This window comes from Desmodus rotundus, chromosome 2 (genome assembly GCF_022682495.2).
Source record: "Desmodus rotundus isolate HL8 chromosome 2, HLdesRot8A.1, whole genome shotgun sequence".
NCBI lineage: Eukaryota > Metazoa > Chordata > Mammalia > Chiroptera > Phyllostomidae > Desmodus > Desmodus rotundus.
In genome coordinates, this window is record NC_071388.1 from 201,255,324 (window position 1) to 201,274,192 (window position 18,869).

The 18,869-nt window shown below is 40.4% G+C and overlaps 1 protein-coding gene across 2 annotated transcripts in view; it reads left to right on the forward strand.

Annotated features, from left to right (window-relative positions):
* DAW1 (dynein assembly factor with WD repeats 1) overlaps window positions 1-18,869 on the forward strand; it is a 36,439-nt gene that overhangs the window by 3,080 nt on the left and 14,490 nt on the right. For both annotated transcript variants that reach the window (XR_006656010.2, XM_024564290.4), the window contains exons 2-6: window positions 5,575-5,647; window positions 9,763-9,907; window positions 11,252-11,310; window positions 13,499-13,621; window positions 17,501-17,600. Coding sequence is in view for 1 of the 2 variants with exons in the window: in XM_024564290.4 (XP_024420058.2) it covers window positions 5,575-5,647; window positions 9,763-9,907; window positions 11,252-11,310; window positions 13,499-13,621; window positions 17,501-17,600 (500 nt within the window). In the remaining variant the exon portion in view is untranslated. The remainder of the gene's footprint in view (window positions 1-5,574; window positions 5,648-9,762; window positions 9,908-11,251; window positions 11,311-13,498; window positions 13,622-17,500; window positions 17,601-18,869) is intronic.

Sequence of the window (18,869 nt, forward strand, 5' to 3'; positions counted from 1 at the left end):
GTAAAAGTCCAGGGTTCTAACAGCAATCTGATTCAAGTGAGACTCACGCTTTCGCCTCGTGCTTGCGACTACTGCCTTAATGATTATCTTCTAATTAGGGCATATCACTTAGCATGCTAGACACTTAACTTCTAAATTCCGATCTTTGCTGAGCATGTATTGTATGCAAATTTTCAAGGTACTCCCAAATAGCAGGTGGGTGTTGCAATAACATTATCAAGTAGGAAAAAAGTCACTCACCACTGAATCATCCCCATGGTACCTTTATCCCTCCGGTTTATAAAGCAATTTTGTTTCGCCTCCTAATCCTCTCGTTACAGTCCTCCCACTTTCCTTTGAATAATGTATAGGTCAGGAGCACTGTCTTGTTGGCATCTACTGAATGATCTCTCCCCCCACCTAAATTCCTGACTAAAGGTACAGAGCAATAACATGGCTAATGAAACATGGGGCATTTCCTTTTTATCTTGGTTACATTCCTTAATTCATAAGCATTTCTCTTCATGAAGAGTAGGCGTTGAACACATGCTTTCCAACTGACTCAGTTATAACAGCCTTTGTCTTTTATTTATCAGGCAGTCCCTTGTTTTTTGGCCAGGAGAAGGAATTAAATAAACATTAATTAAACTGATGAATGTTATCAGTACTTTAAAAGTTTCTGTTGACTGAATATGATCTGGGCAAGGATATATTCACATCTTTTGAAGCTTAACCTTTTAGAACATTGCAGAATTTTGGGGTTAGTGGCTCCTTCACTCAGTGTTTTGGGAATTATACCTGTTGAATGACAATTCACAACCAGGGGAAGATCAGGAATATTCAGATACTGTGGGAAACAACTACTGAAGAGCTGCATGTGTTCAGGAACATCTTTGTGTATTTTATGATCATTTTCTTCAGTGCCTGTGTCCCAGCTTCCTCTCGGTTGGTAGCTCAGTGGTCCTGGAAAGGGGCCCATACTGCCTTGATGCTTGGCACAGTGAAAAAGTTAATATACGTGTTTTGGATTCTGTACTTCAGTTTTGAGATTCCGCTTGTATATCAGCCCAACCAATTGTTGGTAGTCAACCTAAGATTTTTAACGTTTTTCAGTTCATTAGAAATAAGACAGCTGTGAATAAAGAAAGTGGAATTGTGTGAATTTGTTTGCTATATATTTTAAACTTTGTTTCCTGTAGATGTTAGATTATGCTGTGTGGGCTATCAAATGCTAATTCTTTCAACCTTTTCCCGAGTTATGGATCATGATTATGTTACTTATTCATTGTTTATATCATTTATTTACTCAACCGTTTACTGAATGCCTATTTTTCTCAATAATAAATAGTAAGTATTGAGTGCTCTTATCTATACTGTAAGAAACTTAAATTCACAGAGTTCTTGGTGATAATGATGCTTTAAATTGATAGAAACATTGTACATTTCAAGGTACTGTCTGTGGAGTTTTCAATCAACTTTATGGGGATTTTGATCTTTAAGAATCTATATTCTATTAATGTTGATCCCTGTCATTTTTCTTCCTTTTTCTCTATGCTCTTATTTTTCTGCTTCTTTTTAAATATAAAAGTAATACTTACAACCAAATTGTGAAAAATGCATTAAAGGGTAGCTAATGTATTTCTTACTGAAGTTGGGAACATTTTATTTTGGTCTATTTAATGAGTAATGGTTTCTTTGTTAGCAAATTGACCGTTCATGCTTTTTGTCCATTTTTTAAAATTAAAATTATTTGAGTTTTATATTAAGTTCATTAAGCTTTGTATTTGTAGTTAAAATTATTTTTTCTTATTATCTCTTGTCTTTAACTTTGTGGCATCTTTACTACATAGAAGCTTAAAATATTTCAGACAAATACATCATTTTTTTCTTTTTTAGCTGTTGAGTTTCACATCATACTTAAAAAGCCAATGCAAACACTAAGATAAAAATATACTCTATTATTTACACCAATTTATATTTTACTCTTAATATTAAAATTTATTTTTTTATCCAAGGAGATTTATTTATTTATTTAAATATATTTTAAATATATTTTATTGATTATGCTATTATAATTGTCCCATTTTTTCTCCTTTGCACCCCTCTGCTTGGTAATCCCCTTCCATCCAGCAATCCCCTCCTTAGTTTATGTCCATTGGTTGTACATATAAGTTCTTTGGCTTCTACATTGCCCATACTATATTTAACACCCTCCTGTCTATTTTGTACGTACCAACTATTCTTCTTATTCCCTGTACCTTTTTCCCCATTCTCCTCCTTCCCCCTCCCAGCTGATAACTCTCTGAATGATCTCCATATCTATGATTCTGTTCCTGTTCTGGTTGTTTGCTTAGTTTTTTATTTTTGTTTTTTTGTTTTTTTAGATTCAGTTGTTGATAGTTGTGAATTTTTTGCCATTTTAACCTTCATAGTTTTGATCTTCTTTTTCTTAAATAAGTCCCTTTAGCACTTCATATAATAAGGGCTTGGTGATGATGAACTTCTTTAGCTTTACCTTGTCTGGGAAGCACTTTACTGCTTTTCCATTCTAATTGATAGCTTTGCTGGATAGAGTAATCTAGGTTGTAGGTCCTTGCTTTTCTTCACTTGGAATATTTCTTGGCAGTCCCTTCTTGCCTGCAAAGTTTCCTTTGAGAAATTAGCTGATAGTCTTATGGGAACTCCATTATAGGTAACTGTCTCCTTTTCTCTTGCTGCTTTTAAGATTGTCTCCTTTATCTTTAATCTTGGGTAATGTAATTGTGATGTGTCTTGGTGTGGTCCTCTTTGAGACCAACTTGTTTGGGACTTTCTGTGCTTCCTGGACTTGTATGTCTATTTCCTTTGCCAATTAGGGAAGTTTTCTTTCATTATTTTTTCAAATAAGTTTTCAATTTCTTGCTCATCCTCTTCTCCCTCTGGCATCTCTATGATTCAGATGTTGGCACATTTGGAGATGTCCCAGAGGCTCATTATTCTATCTTTGTTTTTTTTTGAATTCTTGTTTCTTCTTGCTGTTCAGGTTGAATGCTTATTTCTTCCGTATGTTCCAAATCATTGATTCGAATCCCAGCATCCTCCTGTTCACTGTTGGTTCCATGTAGATTTTTCTTTATTTCATTAGTGTAACCTTCATATCTTCCTTCATGTTGCTGCCATATTCAATGTGTTCTTTGAGCATCCTGATCACCAGTGTTTTGAACTCTGCATCTGTTAGGTTGGTTAGCTCTATTTCATTTAGTTCTTTTTCTGGAATTTTGATCTGTTCTTTCATTCGGGCCATATTACTTTGTCTCCTCCATTTGGCAGCCTCCCTGTGTTTGTTTCTGTGTATTAGGTAGAGTTGCTTTGATTCTCTGTCTTAGAAAAAGCACCTGTAAATTGTGTGGGGCAGAGTTTTAGGTAATCGTCAGGGTGGGGCAACCTCCTTCATTGCTTTGTGGTTCTGTGAGGGGGGAGGGCTCAGAAAGGGGCCAGTGAGGCTCTCTGGCTTCTGGAGGTTTGCCTGGCTCTTGCCCCATTTCCAGTCACTTCACCCACTTCCTGTATGTCACTGGCACCCTTCCAGCTGTTGCCCTGGTGCTGAATCCCAGAGTGGGTGGATTTGCATATGTGGAATCTCCTAAAAATCTGGCAGTTTCTTCCACTGCCCCAACCCCCAGTGGTTTTTACAGACAGAAGTTATGGGGACTAATCTTCCCAGTGCTGGATCCCTGGGTTGTGAGGTCTGGCTGGGGCTGGGATCATTCACTCCCAAGTCATCTCTCCCAATTTTTATCCACCACAAGTGAATGTGGGATCACCTTTTCTGTCTCTGCCGCCTCTCCACCCATTTCCAAGTTTCTGCCCTTCCTACCTGTCTGGGTGAATATGGCTTCTTTCCTTGGTTGTCAGACTTCCATACAGTTTGGTTTTCTGACAGTTCTGGATGTTATCTGTTTTGAAGCCTAGTTGTAATTCTTACTGTGATTGCACAAGAAGGCAAAATGAGACACCTATGCCTCCATCTTGACTGGAAGTCCCAAAAATTTCTAATCAGCTTAGAATATACTTTTGTACATCATGTGATAGAATTATAGATTTATTTTTTCAAAATTCAGCTGATTATTAAATCACTATTTATTGAATAATCCATTCTTCCCCCATTAATTTGAAATATTACCTTGATTTATTATTTATTTTTATTGTTGTTCAATCCTCGACTTAATTTTTAATATAAAGAAACTTCTCATATAAAGGTGATTCTATTAAATTGATTTAATTTTGCATCAAAATCACTATTTATTGTTATAGTTTGTTATAATATTTAGTAAATTGTCAAATTTTGAAATATAAAATTATTATAATTACTTTAACTCCATAGATTAATTCGGCATCTGCTATACCAAATTGTGTAGTGATTCTCAAGTTGTAGGGGCCCTTGAACCTCATCAAAGTGGGGCCTCAGGGTAGGATCCTATCTTTTTTCATAATAATGATATTTGCTTTTTCAATGTATTGACATTGCACCAATGCTTCAGAAGCAGCGGAAGGTGAAGCTGCTGATTCCTCACTACAAATTAAGCAGTGGCCCAAAACTCTAACGGTGGTCATTGTTTTCCTCACCAACACAGGCGTGCTTTAGTTCCAATGGCAGCTTAATTTTCTGAGTCCTTGCAATGTTGTCCTGGTCCACTTGGTTTTTCTGATGCTGCCAAGGCTGCTTCTTGCTCAGTTTCTGCTGGTACCACCTGCAAGGGCAGAAGGTTTATCCCAATATGCCTGTTCCCACTGGGTGACCTGGGGGTGGGGGACAAAACCCTGGCCCTGGTCATGCCGTGGCTTGAAAAGCAGGCACATTGCTTTGGTACCTGCCTGTAGCATGGCATCTGGGACATCCAAGGACTTCACTCCTGCCCTCCTGGAGGTGGATGACACTGCCCACCAATGGCCTGGTTATGAAGTGGGGTCTGAGATCCCGGCACTTCCTTAACATTGCTACAGACGAGTGAGATGGCTACCTGGGCCCCAGCAGCGAAGCGCACATTGGAAGAGTCTGGTCAGCTGGATCAGTCAGCTGCTGGGCGCAGCTTTGCATTGGGAATGGGCCAACCTGGGGCCGAGCTGCTGAGCAGAGGTTAGGCCTCCCCATTAATTCTTTGTTTGAGCTCTCTTCTCAGTCTTTTGGCCATAGCAAGCAAGCTTTCTTGTGGTTGCTCTATGGTGGTTGTTGTTGTTGTCTATGTCTTTTAGTGGCCCCAGCCTACAAATGCCTTCGGTCCCCAGTTTGTGGGTGTAGGGAGATAAAAAGAAAATCCAGGGAATTCACCACATCGTCCTTCCTCGAGTCTTGAGTCCTCCGGCCAGTCCACCTTCTACACAACTCAATTATTTTATCTTTCCCGATGAGTCATTTCCAGGGTGTTTAGTTGTATTTAGAGGAAGGACCAAGAAATAGTGAGTTTACGTGATCTTGTTTTAGAATTAGACATCACTGTGTATGTTTTGAAAAATTCAAAAAATGGAGAAGTAAAAATGCAACAAATTGTCAAAGAAGATTGACTTTTGACACCCGTTGTCATAAATGTGCTATGGCGTGTTTGTTTATTTTTACAGGAATTATGTTGGAATATGAGAGGAGTGGGGAACTGAAAACCAAATCCATAGACTTGCTTGATCTCCACCCCAGGTAAGCTGGCTGCACGTGGCACACGTGGACCACATCCAGCCTTTGTCGGAACCCCCGACACGGGGCGCTGTGTGGATGAGCGGGGTGAATTCCGACGGTGCGTTGCTTTCCGAAGTGTCCGGGGTGTGCTATTTCCTGTTTGTTTCAGTGAGTGCTAGTTGACTGTTTTGTTGAGTGAAGAGAAGGTGGAAAATGGATCATTAGTCTGTCCTTTTTTTTCCTTTCTAAATAGAACTTAAAAAAATAAACCTTTTAGTTTAGAATAGTTTTAGAAAAGTTGTGAAGAGAAAGAAAGTTCCCACATACCCCATACTCTATATGCTCTGTCATTATCATCTTGGATCAGTGCGGCACATTCGTCAATAATTAATGAACCAGCACTGATACGTTACTATTAACTTAAAACTGCATTTTATTCAGGTTTGTTTCGTTTGTCTTTCACCTAAATCTCTTTTTCTCTTGCAAGATCCCCTCCAGGATCTCACCTGACATTCAGTGGTCCGGTCGTCCCGGGCTGCTCCTGGCTGTGAGAGTTTCTCACTTGCCTTATTTTTGATGACTTTGACCGTTTGAGGAGTGCTGGCCATTAAAATTTAAGAATGTTACTGAGCTTGTTATTTTCTTAGTAGATAAGCATCTGATGGCGCTGACTGCACACCCTCTTCCTCATTAATTGCCCTGGGGCCCAATTCGGAGACCAAATTTTTGTCTCTGGAGCTTGTGTGCACAGTGGAAACCCCCGTGTGAGGTCGTGTTGGCCAGAACCCATTCCCTTGAGGAGATCTGATGCAAAACTCCACTTCAACAGACAGAATCAGAGTGGTGGTTATGCCTGTGTGAGCCTGCGTTCAGATAAGGTATAGATATTCTCAATGGGGCAAAAAAAAAAAAAAGAACAAAAATACTGCAATATGTGTTTTAGAGTGCCCCAGAGAAATAAGTGATTTTCCACTGTGACTGTCCTTTTACTTTGTCCTGATTCATGGGGAGGGGACCAGAGACTGTCAGCAAAGGGACCTGTCACATAACCAAAATGAAACAGTAGATGAGCTGCTCTCTAGTTTTAAAATAAACCCAAAGAGCCTCATGGCTGGTGAGGGCTGCTGCTGGGTCTGGAGTCTGTCTCAGGTGGAGAACAGGTGTGGCTGAGACGATGCTGCTTAGAGTGGGGTCCAGAGAAGAAGTGTTATCCCAGAGGAGGTCCTCTGGAGGCATTTTTGGTTTTTAAATCAAAGAGCAAACAGTAGCAAAGGTAATGTCATTGAATTTCATCTGCATCAATCCCTGTTTAACCTATTTTCAGGGAAGACAAGGCCTCAGATTAAATGAAGCCTTTTTGCTCTTTTTGTAAAGGAAACACATTATTCATGTGGTTATGCCAACAGGCGCCAAGTCCCGTTGTTAGGTCATTCATTTTTTTTAGTCAGTAATGATGTATTTGCACCTTCTACGTGTGAAGCCCTAGATTAGGGTTTATGAGAGGCTAGGAAGAAGCTAATCATGATTCCTACCTCCGTGGGCTTATTGTCTAATTGGAGAAACAACTTGTACGAAACAGAACATCCTGTGAGTGGTGCAGATAAACTTGGACATGAGAGAATAACTTCCAGCTAGAGATTCAGAACAATGCAGATTTGTGTTTAAAAAGGTGGAGATCTTTAGGACGTTGTAGTCATCCTGTAATGTCAGTAAGTGTCTCAAGGTTTGGTTTTTAAAGTGTATATGTATCTTTCCAGTGCTGCTCATGCATCTGGAAGTATTCTGCACTAAAAACACTTGCGTTACATATGACACACTGGAGTTACTATGCTGGAAAACAGCAGTTAGGATAGGACTGCAGGGTTGGGGTGTGTGGGTTAAATACCTGGTTGGTTTAGATCTTGCTAGGAAATCTGTATTGATTCATAGCATTTGTTGGAAACTTTTCCAAAAGGCATTATTATGTTTTTAATTCTTATCAAAGTATGATTTTTTCGATAACTGTCTTGGAATTTATTAAAGGTGTCATTATAAACCGTCTCTGCTTTATTTCCGTTCCAAATGTTCTGGGGGTTGTATTTCTTGAGAGCTGGAACCGTATCTTTCACACTCCCAGCACCTCAGCTGCAGTAGGTTCTCAATAAATGTTAATGGAATGAGTCATCTCCTAGCTCCTGCCGTGCGTGCAGACAACCGGAGCTCAGGAAGTGTTTATTGATGAAGACAGGGAGGCTACTCATCAGAGTCTGAGTTTCTGGGAAGTAGACACTGAAGGGAGGATACTCATCAGAGTCTGAGTTCCTGGGAAGTAGACACTGGGACAGCGGTAGGTGGGTAAAAGGTTGCTGGGCAGGGCCAGACACCTCTGACAGACCAAAGGATGGAGCAGGGCTGGGCAGGGGGAGCCCTGAACCGCGATGGGACTGTTTGACAAAGATCTCTGATGGCCTAAAGGGGCGCTCTGGAGTAAAGATTGCTGGTTACAAGAGTCTCTCACAGGCTCAAAGTGGCCAGACCCTAGCACGGTTCCTTTGCCCGGCGTGGGCTGAGGGCCACTGAGAAGAGCGAGGCCTGAGCGCAAATGCTGAGGTGGATCCTGAAGTGGCTGCGGCAGGAGGCTGTCCACCGGAACTCACCACCTCCCTTCCGTGAAGGGCGGGTGCTGGACAGTGCTCCTTAGATATGTGTTTTGCAAAGTTACCCCATTTTAAATGTTTTGTGGTTTATAGTCATTCGTATTTGTCTTGATCTAATATTATTCTGGGCTAGCAAAATTTACCAGAATCGCTGTAGATTATTTGAATACTGGGGAAAACCATGAATCTGGACTTGTCAGACCAGTTCTCTTGTAGCAAAACCAGGTTCTAGCCAATAGGGAATATTAATTAAAATCATCATTATTCTTTGCATGTTTATTTTTCGTTAGGTACTTTCTCTTTCCTTAAAACTATATAAAACCTGGGAATGCAGACTGGTGAGGCCACTGTGGGAGACAATATAGAATTTCCTCAGAAAACTAAAAATGGAACCGTCCTTTGACCCTGCAATTCTGCTGCTGGGATTATACCCTAAGAACCCTGAAAAACCAATCCAAAAGAACCTATGCACCCCAATGTTCATAGCAGCACAATTTACAATAGCCAAGCACTGGAAGCAACCTAAGTGCCCATCAGCAAATGAGTGGATCCAAAAACTATGGTACATTTACACAATGGAATTCTACGCAGCAGAGAGAAAGAAGGAGCTTATACCCTCTGCAACAGCATGGATGGAACTGGAGAGCATTATGCTAAGTGAAATAAGCCAGGCGGTGAAGGACAAATACCATATGATCTCACCTTTAACTGGAACATAATCAACAGAAGAAAAAAGCAAACAAAATATAACCAGAGACATTGAAGTTAAGAACAATGTAACAATAGCCAGAAGGGAGTGGGGAGGAGACAGTGGGGAGAGGGGTTTATAAGAACTACTATAAAGGACACTTGGACAAAATCAAGGGGGAGGGTGGAGGTGGGGGAAGGAGGTAGGTTCAGCTGGGGTGGGGTGGAGGGATGGGGAGAAAAGGCAGGCAACTGTAATTGAATAAAAATAAAAATAAAAATAAAAAACTATATAAAGCCTAACCTTTCTAATCCCATTTTTTTAAATCACAAAAATAATTACAATAAAAGCATTAAATTAGAGGGTTGTGGCAGAATTAAACAAGAGAGCGTACGTAAAGTGGAAAGTATAGTAGTACCAGGAACATTTAACACATGTTCACTTAAAGAGAAAGAAGGAAAAAAATAAAAAGAAAAAGCTCATGTTGAGAACCAGTATGCACTTGGCCTCCTTTAGGTAAGCCGACCAGAATCTTTGCACCCCCCACTCCTGCCCCCACGGGAGAAGTCTCAGGTGAGGCAGATGCGTTCTGGATAACTCAGACGGCCTCCATCCCTGCCAGAGTGCTTTGTATTGAATCACATGATTCCCCCCACCCCTGCCAACCCCCACCGCAGAAATCTCTTGGTGGAGCCATGGTGTTCTTGACGTTTTGTAAACGCCGTGCTTCATAAAACAGTGCAACCTCCTGTAATGAATGCATATGCGATTTTTGACCTGGGGAAAAGTAACTTTCTCCTTGTGAATTTCAGTACTGATGTGGATGCGTTAGTACAAGAGATACAGAGAGCAGAGCCTCTCATCACGGCGTCGAGGTCAGACCAAGTCAAACTTCTGATACAGAGACTGCAAGAGAAACTCGGGCAGCACAGCGACCACAAGTTCTACCTCTTCAAGGTAATGCGCGCTTTGAGAACGCGAGGTGGGAGGTGAAGTACAAATCTTGTGTTTTTTTCCCCTCAGTGCCTCATACATATTTGCTCAGGCTAAGTCTCAATGAATGTTTGTTGAGTGAATGAAATTCAAACATTTATTGCTTGAGGCTTAATAAAGATTTGTAATAAATATATTTTTCTTCATAGTGATAAATTTAAGGATAAGCATTAAGGCAGCTTTAAGTTATTGAGTAATTAAAATTATTTCTTCCAGTTAGAGTAATATTAAGAAGTTGTTTTTCATAGCATATCAAATATCAGAAGTTCATGTGAACCAAACTATATTTCAATAAGTTATTTATTGATATGGATTACATAACAATTTAATGTAATGTAAGTATGCTTGCTTTTCTTCATAGTTTTTAACTATGAAATCAAAAGTATAACAAATGCAGTCACTTATTACTTCAGGAACAGCTTTCATTTTTTTATTAACATTTAATAGTTAATTCTAGAATTGCTTCATATTACATTAATTTTATTTTATATGATTTAAATATAATTATAATAAAGTGTAATTATTATTTACATACTCAACATATTCTATCTGACACAAAATATTCAGGCAATCTTTTGTATTCATTCATCCAATTGAGGTTATTCTTGTAAAATTCTTTTGTCCAGCAGGTGGCACTGTTTAACTTCAAATTTGAGTGCTATGACTAAACTTGACATTGTAATTTCTCCTTCAAGGGGATTGATGATAATGAAGGAAAAACACTGTTAATAGTAGTTACACTCCAGTGGTAGATATAATTGAGACCGTCCCAGCCTAGTCTATCACTCTGTCCATAAACAGACTGTCTAATTTACGTACATTTGTCCAATAAATATTAAGCATCCACTATGTGCTAGATAATGTAGGGACTGAAAGATAAATAAAATAAGACATACCCTGACTCTAAAAGAGCTTTAGGATTGAAAAAGTAATAATACATTGTAAACATATTTAGTATATTTCTTCTATACACTGTTCATACATATATACAAAACCATGTGTACTATGTAAAAACTACTATAAATTAGTGCTACTTGATATTTAATAGCAATAATTTATCTTAAAGGTAAAGACGGAAAGCACAGATTCAGTTATACTTTCATGATTATTCATAACGACCAAATATATGGTTGGTCATAATAATAGAAGGTACGATGCATTTTTTCTCATTTGTTCAGATATTGGATATTGTCCACTTATTAATATAATTAAGACAAACTTGAATATTTTTATTGGTTTGAAGCTAAAATTAATTAATTAAACTTAATTTTATTTGAGCCACAAAGAAGGTGTTTTCTTTCGTTGAAGGTTCTCCGAGCACATATACTGCCCCTGACTAACGTTGCCCTTAATAAATCGGGCTCCTGGTAAGCCTCTCTGTTTATTTTTACAAATAATTTAGTAGACTCTATTTATAGAGCAGTTTTGGGTTCAGAGCAGCAGAAGATAAAGAGACTTCTTGTGCACCCCCTGCCCACGCACACCCCACAGCTTCCCCTCCGACAACGTCCCGTAAAGCGCCAGGCATTTGTCACAGCTGGTGAACCTTCAGTGACACATGAGTGTCACTCGAAGTGCACAGTTTTCATGAGGCCTCACTCTTGGCTTTGCCCACCCCGGGGGTGGATAAATGCGTGATGACATGTACCCACCATCATGGTGTCACATGGAGCAGTTCTGCTGCCCACAGACTCCTCTGGGCTCTGCCTATTCGTTTCTGTTTTTATTTTTCTATTTCTATATAGTTCTATCATTTATAATTTTTAAATACTCAAGGGAAAAATTATTTTTAAAATAAAGGTTGTATATATTTAAGGTGTACAGCGTGATGATTTGATATGCGTGTACATAGTGAAGCGATGACTAGTCAAGCTAATTAGTATAATCATCTCACAGTTACCTTCTTTTGTGTGGAAAATTATTCTTTTAGCCCATTTCCATTAATCAACACAGTGTCATTAACTGTAGTCATCATGCCTGTACATCAGATACCTCGACTTAGTCATCCTATGTAATTGCAACTTTGTAACCTTGGACCAACACCTTCTCATTTCTCCCACTCGCCAGTCCCTGGTAACTACTCCTGTTCTACCCTCAGCTTCTATGAGTTTAACTTCTTTCTCAGATTTCACATATATGAGTTCAAATAGTATCCGTCCTTCACTATCTGGTTTATTTCACTTAGCATAATGTCATTCAGGTTCATCCATGCTGTCATAGCTGGATTTCCTTCTTTTTAAAAAAAATTTAAAAAAAGATTTTATTTATTTTTAGAGAGAGGGGAAGGGAGGGAGAAAGAGAGGGAGAGAAACATCAATGTACTAGAGTTACATCAATCATCAGTCAGTTGCCTCTTGCATGCCCCCAACTGGGAACCTGCCTGCAACCCAGGCATGTGCCCTGACTGGTACTCGAACCAGTGATCTTTTGGTTTGCGGGCCAGTGCTCAATCCTCTGAGCCACACCAGCCATGGCGGATTTCCTTCTTTCTTATGGTTGAATAATATTCCAAAGAAGAGAGGAAGAGGATGCCTAGGGGAGAAGCAAAGATAATGCTGCCTCGTCCACCCACCTGTTTGGTTGAGCTTAGACAGCAGACTCCGTGTTCACCTTTTATCATTTCCACCTGACATTCAGACTCACTTTTTAATTTGGCGCCATTTTTTCTGTGTTGGGGAAATATTGTTCCTAGTGGAATATGTGAGAAATAACTAAAATACTATTATTTTAGTTTCCAATATTAGAGGCCAACATACTACCTTTCCTTTGGTGGACTAGTCCTGTTGAAGAATTGTGAAATGTTAAATGAATGTTTATTGAACACTTGTTAGTGTGCCAGCCATGCTCTGGGGCCGGGGGATGGCGGTGGTGGGCCGGGTGTGCAGAAGAGCTAGACTGTATGAAACGAACGGTGTGGGTCCCTGGAGACTAGCGAGGATGTGTGTGTGGCTGCTGAGAGACGGCCAGGGCTGCTGGCCTGGCGCATCATGGGCAGAAGTTTTGCGTTTCCCTCTAGACTGCTGGAAAGCCATTTGAGGAAGGTTAAAAGAAATAGCTCCAAGACCCATCAGAAGACAGTTTCATTTGTTTGGGCAGATGGAGGCCCTGGAGCTGGTGAGAGTGGCTGCAGCAGGGCTGCATCTGGGGGTTGGGGTGACAGGATTGACTGATAGATGGTGTGGGAGATGGGAGAGGAAGACAGGAACCAAGGATGATACTAAGGTTTTATGGTCTGACCAACTGAAAGGTTGATGCTAGAGTTGCAGAAGTGTTAGTGATGATCATTATTTAACGTAATTATTTTTATTATGAGACTGGTTATTGGCAGGGTTACTCTTTATTTTATTTATTGGCTCCTTTTTGGTTTGGGGTGACACTGGGAAGTTTCTCAGGCAAAGGACTGAGATCTGGCCCCCAATTTAACTGTCTGTTCTGCATACACAATTTCCATTGTAGAAAGCATGATAATGGGGTTATCATCTTGCAGGTAAAACTGAGGTCTTTATTAACACACTGCTATTCTCACCTGGCGATGTATTTCCGTTCCTGCACTAGCTTCATCACCGGGAGCTACGACCGCACCTGCAAGCTCTGGGACACGGCGTCAGGAGAGGAGCTGCACACCCTGGACGGTCACAGGAATGTGGTGTACGCCATAGCCTTCAACAACCCTTACGGGTAACACACGTTCACTCATTCCCCGTTAATCCATCCATTCATTTATTCATCCCTTCCTCCACTGATGGGGGAGAGGGGAGGAGGAAAGTAGGAAGACCGAGAACTAAAATATACCGTGTGCCTGATGCGTGCTTTGAAACCCTTTTAAATACCACCTTCAATGCTTAAAGGAGCCTAGAGATTGGGGTTACTGTCCTCAGTAAAGTATATGCAGTTCAAGTCCCCGCCCCAGGATCATACAGTAGTAAAGTGGAGAGCAGGACAAGCTCGAGGAGGGCCGACTTTGTCCCTGGGAGTTCTCTGACAGGCAGTCCCTACCGGTATTTGGAGCAGTGGGTTGGTGCTTCCGGAGAACGTGACATGCACTGGTAGAATGGTTTACTTTGTTAGGAAGTTCATTTACGGTTTACCAGGTAGGAAACAATGTGTATAGTAACATGCTGAATAGCAGTACCAAATACGATAGAACATTTTTAAACCGATTTGTAGTTCATGGAGTCGGTGGACTACCCAGGTTTTCTGTCTTTCTGCACGGCATACTGCTGACAGCCATGGCCCCTGAGTGCTTGTAGCAGCCGGGCTAACCACTGGACGCTCAACTTCTCTGCCCACCTGGGAGGTTCTCAGCTTACCGAGAGTTGGTTGCATTTGCCCATGAACCTGGTTATGTTGGTTGTGCTTTCAGTTGTAATTACCGTATTTTGCTGTGTATAATGTGCACTCATGTTTTTGTGTACATTATACATGGGATTATTGTATCCATGGTATATAATCAGTATACCCATGTATAATGCGCATCCTTATTTTTCCCTCAAAAATTTGCGCAAAAAAGTGAGAATTATACATAGCAAAATACATTACTTAATTGAATTAAATTTTGCTTATAACTAATGAACTATGAATGTGAAAATGAAGCTTTTTCTATAAAAACAGAAAAGTGAAATATTTGCAAAAACTTACTAAATGAAGTTGTAGACAAGATCAATGTAAAAACTGGAAAACACATTGTAAAACATTTTTAAAAATCTGTATTCAGATTGTTCTGCAAGTATTTTAAAGTTTAAGTTCTGATTGCATTTTAAAGAAAAAGTTGAAAATTATAGAAGTTGGATATGGTTTTTCTAAGTCTGATAAGGAACTGAATAATTAGCTGACCCACAGTCAAAGGAAAAGCCTTGGCTCTTGTCAAAAGATTGGCAAACAAATGTGTATTTGTACGTATTTGAGTAAAAATTTAAATGTGTCTTTTTTCATGATTGCCTGCTTTAACTGACTTTTTCCATTAACCAAGCTGGTTCGATAAACGTGGTTCTTTATTACAGTAATGTGATGAGTAGGACAAAACGCAAATGGTTGAAAGCTAAGAGATCACTGTGACCCGTCCTGGGTAGAGGCTTTGAGGGCGACAGGGGCCTGAGGCAGAAGCACGAGAGGTGGGAGCTGCCTCGGAGTGCTGAGGACCCCTGGGGCCCAGGGACTCGGCAGCTCAGGAGGTTAGGTGGGGCCTTGTCAGGCGTGCGCAGTGGCCCCAGTCTCCCTAGTGAGACCCCAGTCTCCCTCCCCGTTTCACGCTGAGGAGCAAAGGTGGGTGAGGTCGGAGCCTCCGAGCAGGTGGAGCTCGCTCTGAGACTGCGGTGCTGTGAGAGGCCTGCGAACAAAGGAGGGACTCGGTGAAAGCGCCGTTTCAGAGGAGCTGTCCTGGCAGGAAGGAGGGATCAGAGGGTGTGGGTGGGAAGATACAGGAGGCAGATCAAGTAGCACCTTCGTGAGACAATGGAAACAGTCTGGGACAGTGGTGGAGGCAATACAATGTATTTCATAAAAATTCGCTGCCCTGGAATGAGGATTTTATACCGAAAATATTAAAACCTTGCCATCTACTTGGCTAACGTCATATCTTTTGAAAGTGTGATACACTTTCTGAACATGCTAATAGTAATGGCAAAATCAAACTTCACTGGTATTTTAAAATGATTAAATGTTCCAATTAAACTACAGAAACTTTAACTTTGATGTATACGTTTTTAAATTGTAGAGAATGATAATTTTTATAATATCTAATTACAAAGCTTGTGGGAGAGAAAGGTTTTTATTAAAAATTATAAATGATACTGTTTTATTCCTGGTATCATTTCTGCTTTTAACTGACATGTCATTTCAAGGCTTTTGAAAGTATATCCTCTACGGCACCATAGCCTTTAACAGATGTGATATTTTTGGGTGTGTATGTGAGAACAAAGTTATAGAGAGTGGAGTGGTAAGAAGCACTCCTCACCGTTTGGCCCTTTTATGGGATTCTAGCAAGAGCCCTTGGTGCAAAGCCCACTTGTCCGGCTCTCCGTTGTCCTGGGCTGACTGTGCAGGTGTGCACTGCCGCGGGGTTTTCGCTGCGTTTCGGAGCATTGGGGTTTCAGCAAAATGAGTTCGAGGCAGGTGCCAAAGGAATAAGAGGGAGTGTTTATGTGTTTATGTGTATGTGTGTGTGTGTGTGTGAGAGAGAGAGAGGGAGGTAGAGGGAGAAAGAGAGATGAACTTCAACTAGATTGGTGTTTATCTGTTTAATGTATTACGTGAGGAGTAAGCTTGGATTCAATACAATAATTCTAAAAATACTGGAGTCAGTATCTTTTATAAGACGGTGTCATACGGATGTAGAGAACTGTATGTGATAGAGCAGAAAGTGATCAGGGAACAACAGCAACTTGAGACTGATATCTCTGAGGCACAGGGAGCATGGAAAATGGAGGCAGGGGACTGATAAAAACTCCCACTGCTTTCAGGGTATTTTGAGCAGAATTTGAAAGACAGCCGCTGACCGAAAGTGTCTGAGACTGGATGCCACAGGAGAAAGCCCAGCAGAGATTCCCAGCAGAGAATCAGCCTGTGGAGTAGGACGTGGGGGTAGGCAGGGTGTATTTTCCAGGAGAAGCTGTTCCTGCAGCATCCCGGAAAGGGCCTCGCTTTTCCTTGACTATCAGAGACCAAGGGGACACCCTGCGGGGGTCTGAGAACAAAGCAGAGACGCAAGGGACCGTGCTAGTCTGCACAAACTGAAATTCTGCCGCTGTGCTGGGCACTTAGGTTTGCTTTGGGATACGTGTTTTGGATCGTAAGACCCCTCACACTTTTTAACAATGAGCTTGAATGATAACCCAACTGGGTGAACATTTTGATGACTTCCTATCAAGGACAGATGGGGTAAGGGGCAAAAGAGAAGGTTTTAGTCCCACAGTCGAAGGTTGAACAGGCTGCTCTCGTCTTCCCTGTGGGTGTGGACGGGAGTACTGCCCCACGGTAAGAGGGGAAGGCTCTTGTGTGAAAGGGGCTGACGTCTTTATCACACACCCTCTCTAAACCCTCCTTCTGGCTCCAAGTCCTCACGACTAAGATAATGTGGGCAGTGTTTTCCGGAGAAGACACTCATGGTCTAACTTATTAAACCTTATCTAGACATGTGGTTAATTGGGTTTATCTTTTATCATTGTTTTTGTAAATTCAATGCTATCCTCTTTAAGAGACGCACTAACAACTTTTCTGTGTTTATGTAACTTATTATACATTATTAATTTTTATTTGGTAGTCATTTTCTAAACTAAATCTTTTATTGTATTTATGGTATGGATTTAAAAAGTATTTTTAATCCTAAACATACCTTTAATGTAAAATATTTAAAATTAAACATACAAAATGATGCCATTAAAAATTAGAGCTTTATTTTGTCACCTATGAAACAAATGTAGGTTTGCATATTGTTTTAAAAGAAAGTAAATTTCTGAGCAGATAGAGATTCATGTATTAATATCTTATCTTAACTCAGTGAGTCACATAACTGTGGTTGAATTTGATTTCCAAACCCACATTTTGTTTTCTTTGTCTTAGTGACAAAATTGCCACTGGGTCCTTCGACAAGACTTGTAAACTGTGGAGCGCAGAAACGGGAAAATGTTACCACACCTTTAGGGGCCATACAGCAGAAATAGTGAGTACATTTATTTACTAAACTTTCTATGTTGCTGTTCTGTTTTATTCTGCCTTTCTTTTGTTTTGATAGACTTCATTTTTTAGAGGAGTTTTAGGTTCACAGCCAAACTGAGAGGAAGGTAGAGAGGTTTCTCACACAGTCCCTGTCCCCTCCCCGCCCCCCCCCCCCCATGCCATGCGCCATTATTCACATCCTTCACTAGGGTGGTGCATTTCTTATAAACGGTGAGCCAACGCTGACACGTCCTTGCTATTTCTTTCTTAGGATTCCATTCTGAAAGGTGTGGGTCTATCTTTATAAGGGATTTAAAAATTCTATCTAGTATTTTTATTATATATCTACTTTGTTTAATGGGGTTGATATTATTTACCAACTACTCTAATTTTAATATGTTGCAGATACCTGCAGTGACTCAGTAGGCACATGATATATGAGTACAATAGCCAAACTGACTTTTCCTTTTCATTCATATTTCTTTAAAGGACTGACTTGATGAGGGTTGATGAAGTTCTTACAATAACTTTTAAAATAACTTCCTGTATCATGTAAACTACTTATGCTGATTGTTCTTTAGATATCATTAGAACTCAAATCTACATAAATAGTTGGACACTGTAAATAGCTTCTACTGTTGGGAAGCCCTTGCCCTTGGCCAATTCTGTGATACATCTTATAGCAGTTAGTGAGATAATTAGCACCCTGTGGAACAAATGATAGCTGTTAAAAATAAACAGCATGCTTATTTTAGGAGTAAAATGTATTTATAGTCACCCTTCAAATTCATGCTATATTCATCCAACAAGAGTTCATGCTGTATTTGAGATACTCGGCTAGACATGGAGGATATAGCAGTGAAAAATTATAATTGACTCTTTAATGGCGTTCAGCGTGCAGGAAGCATTCTCCTAAACCTTTCCCCTACGTATATATTAGCTTAGTTGTGCTTCAAACAACCCTAAGGAGAGGTACTTCCCCAGTGTACAGTTGAGGAGACTGAGGCATAGCGAGTTTAAGTCCCTTTCCCACGGCAGTAAGAAAGACGTGGCCTTTATTACCATAGTGTGGCCACGTTTCCACATTCCCTTGGAATTTTGAAGAGGTTATCTTTGTATATAGTTCCTAGGAGGACATTCATATTTTTCACGGCCAACATCAATCCAAGACATACTTACTGAGTAGTGCCTGTGTGCGAACCCTGGCCTGTGTGCTCAGGCTACCAAACCAGAATCAGACCTAGCTCTTGCCCTTCAGGGATCTTGATGTTTA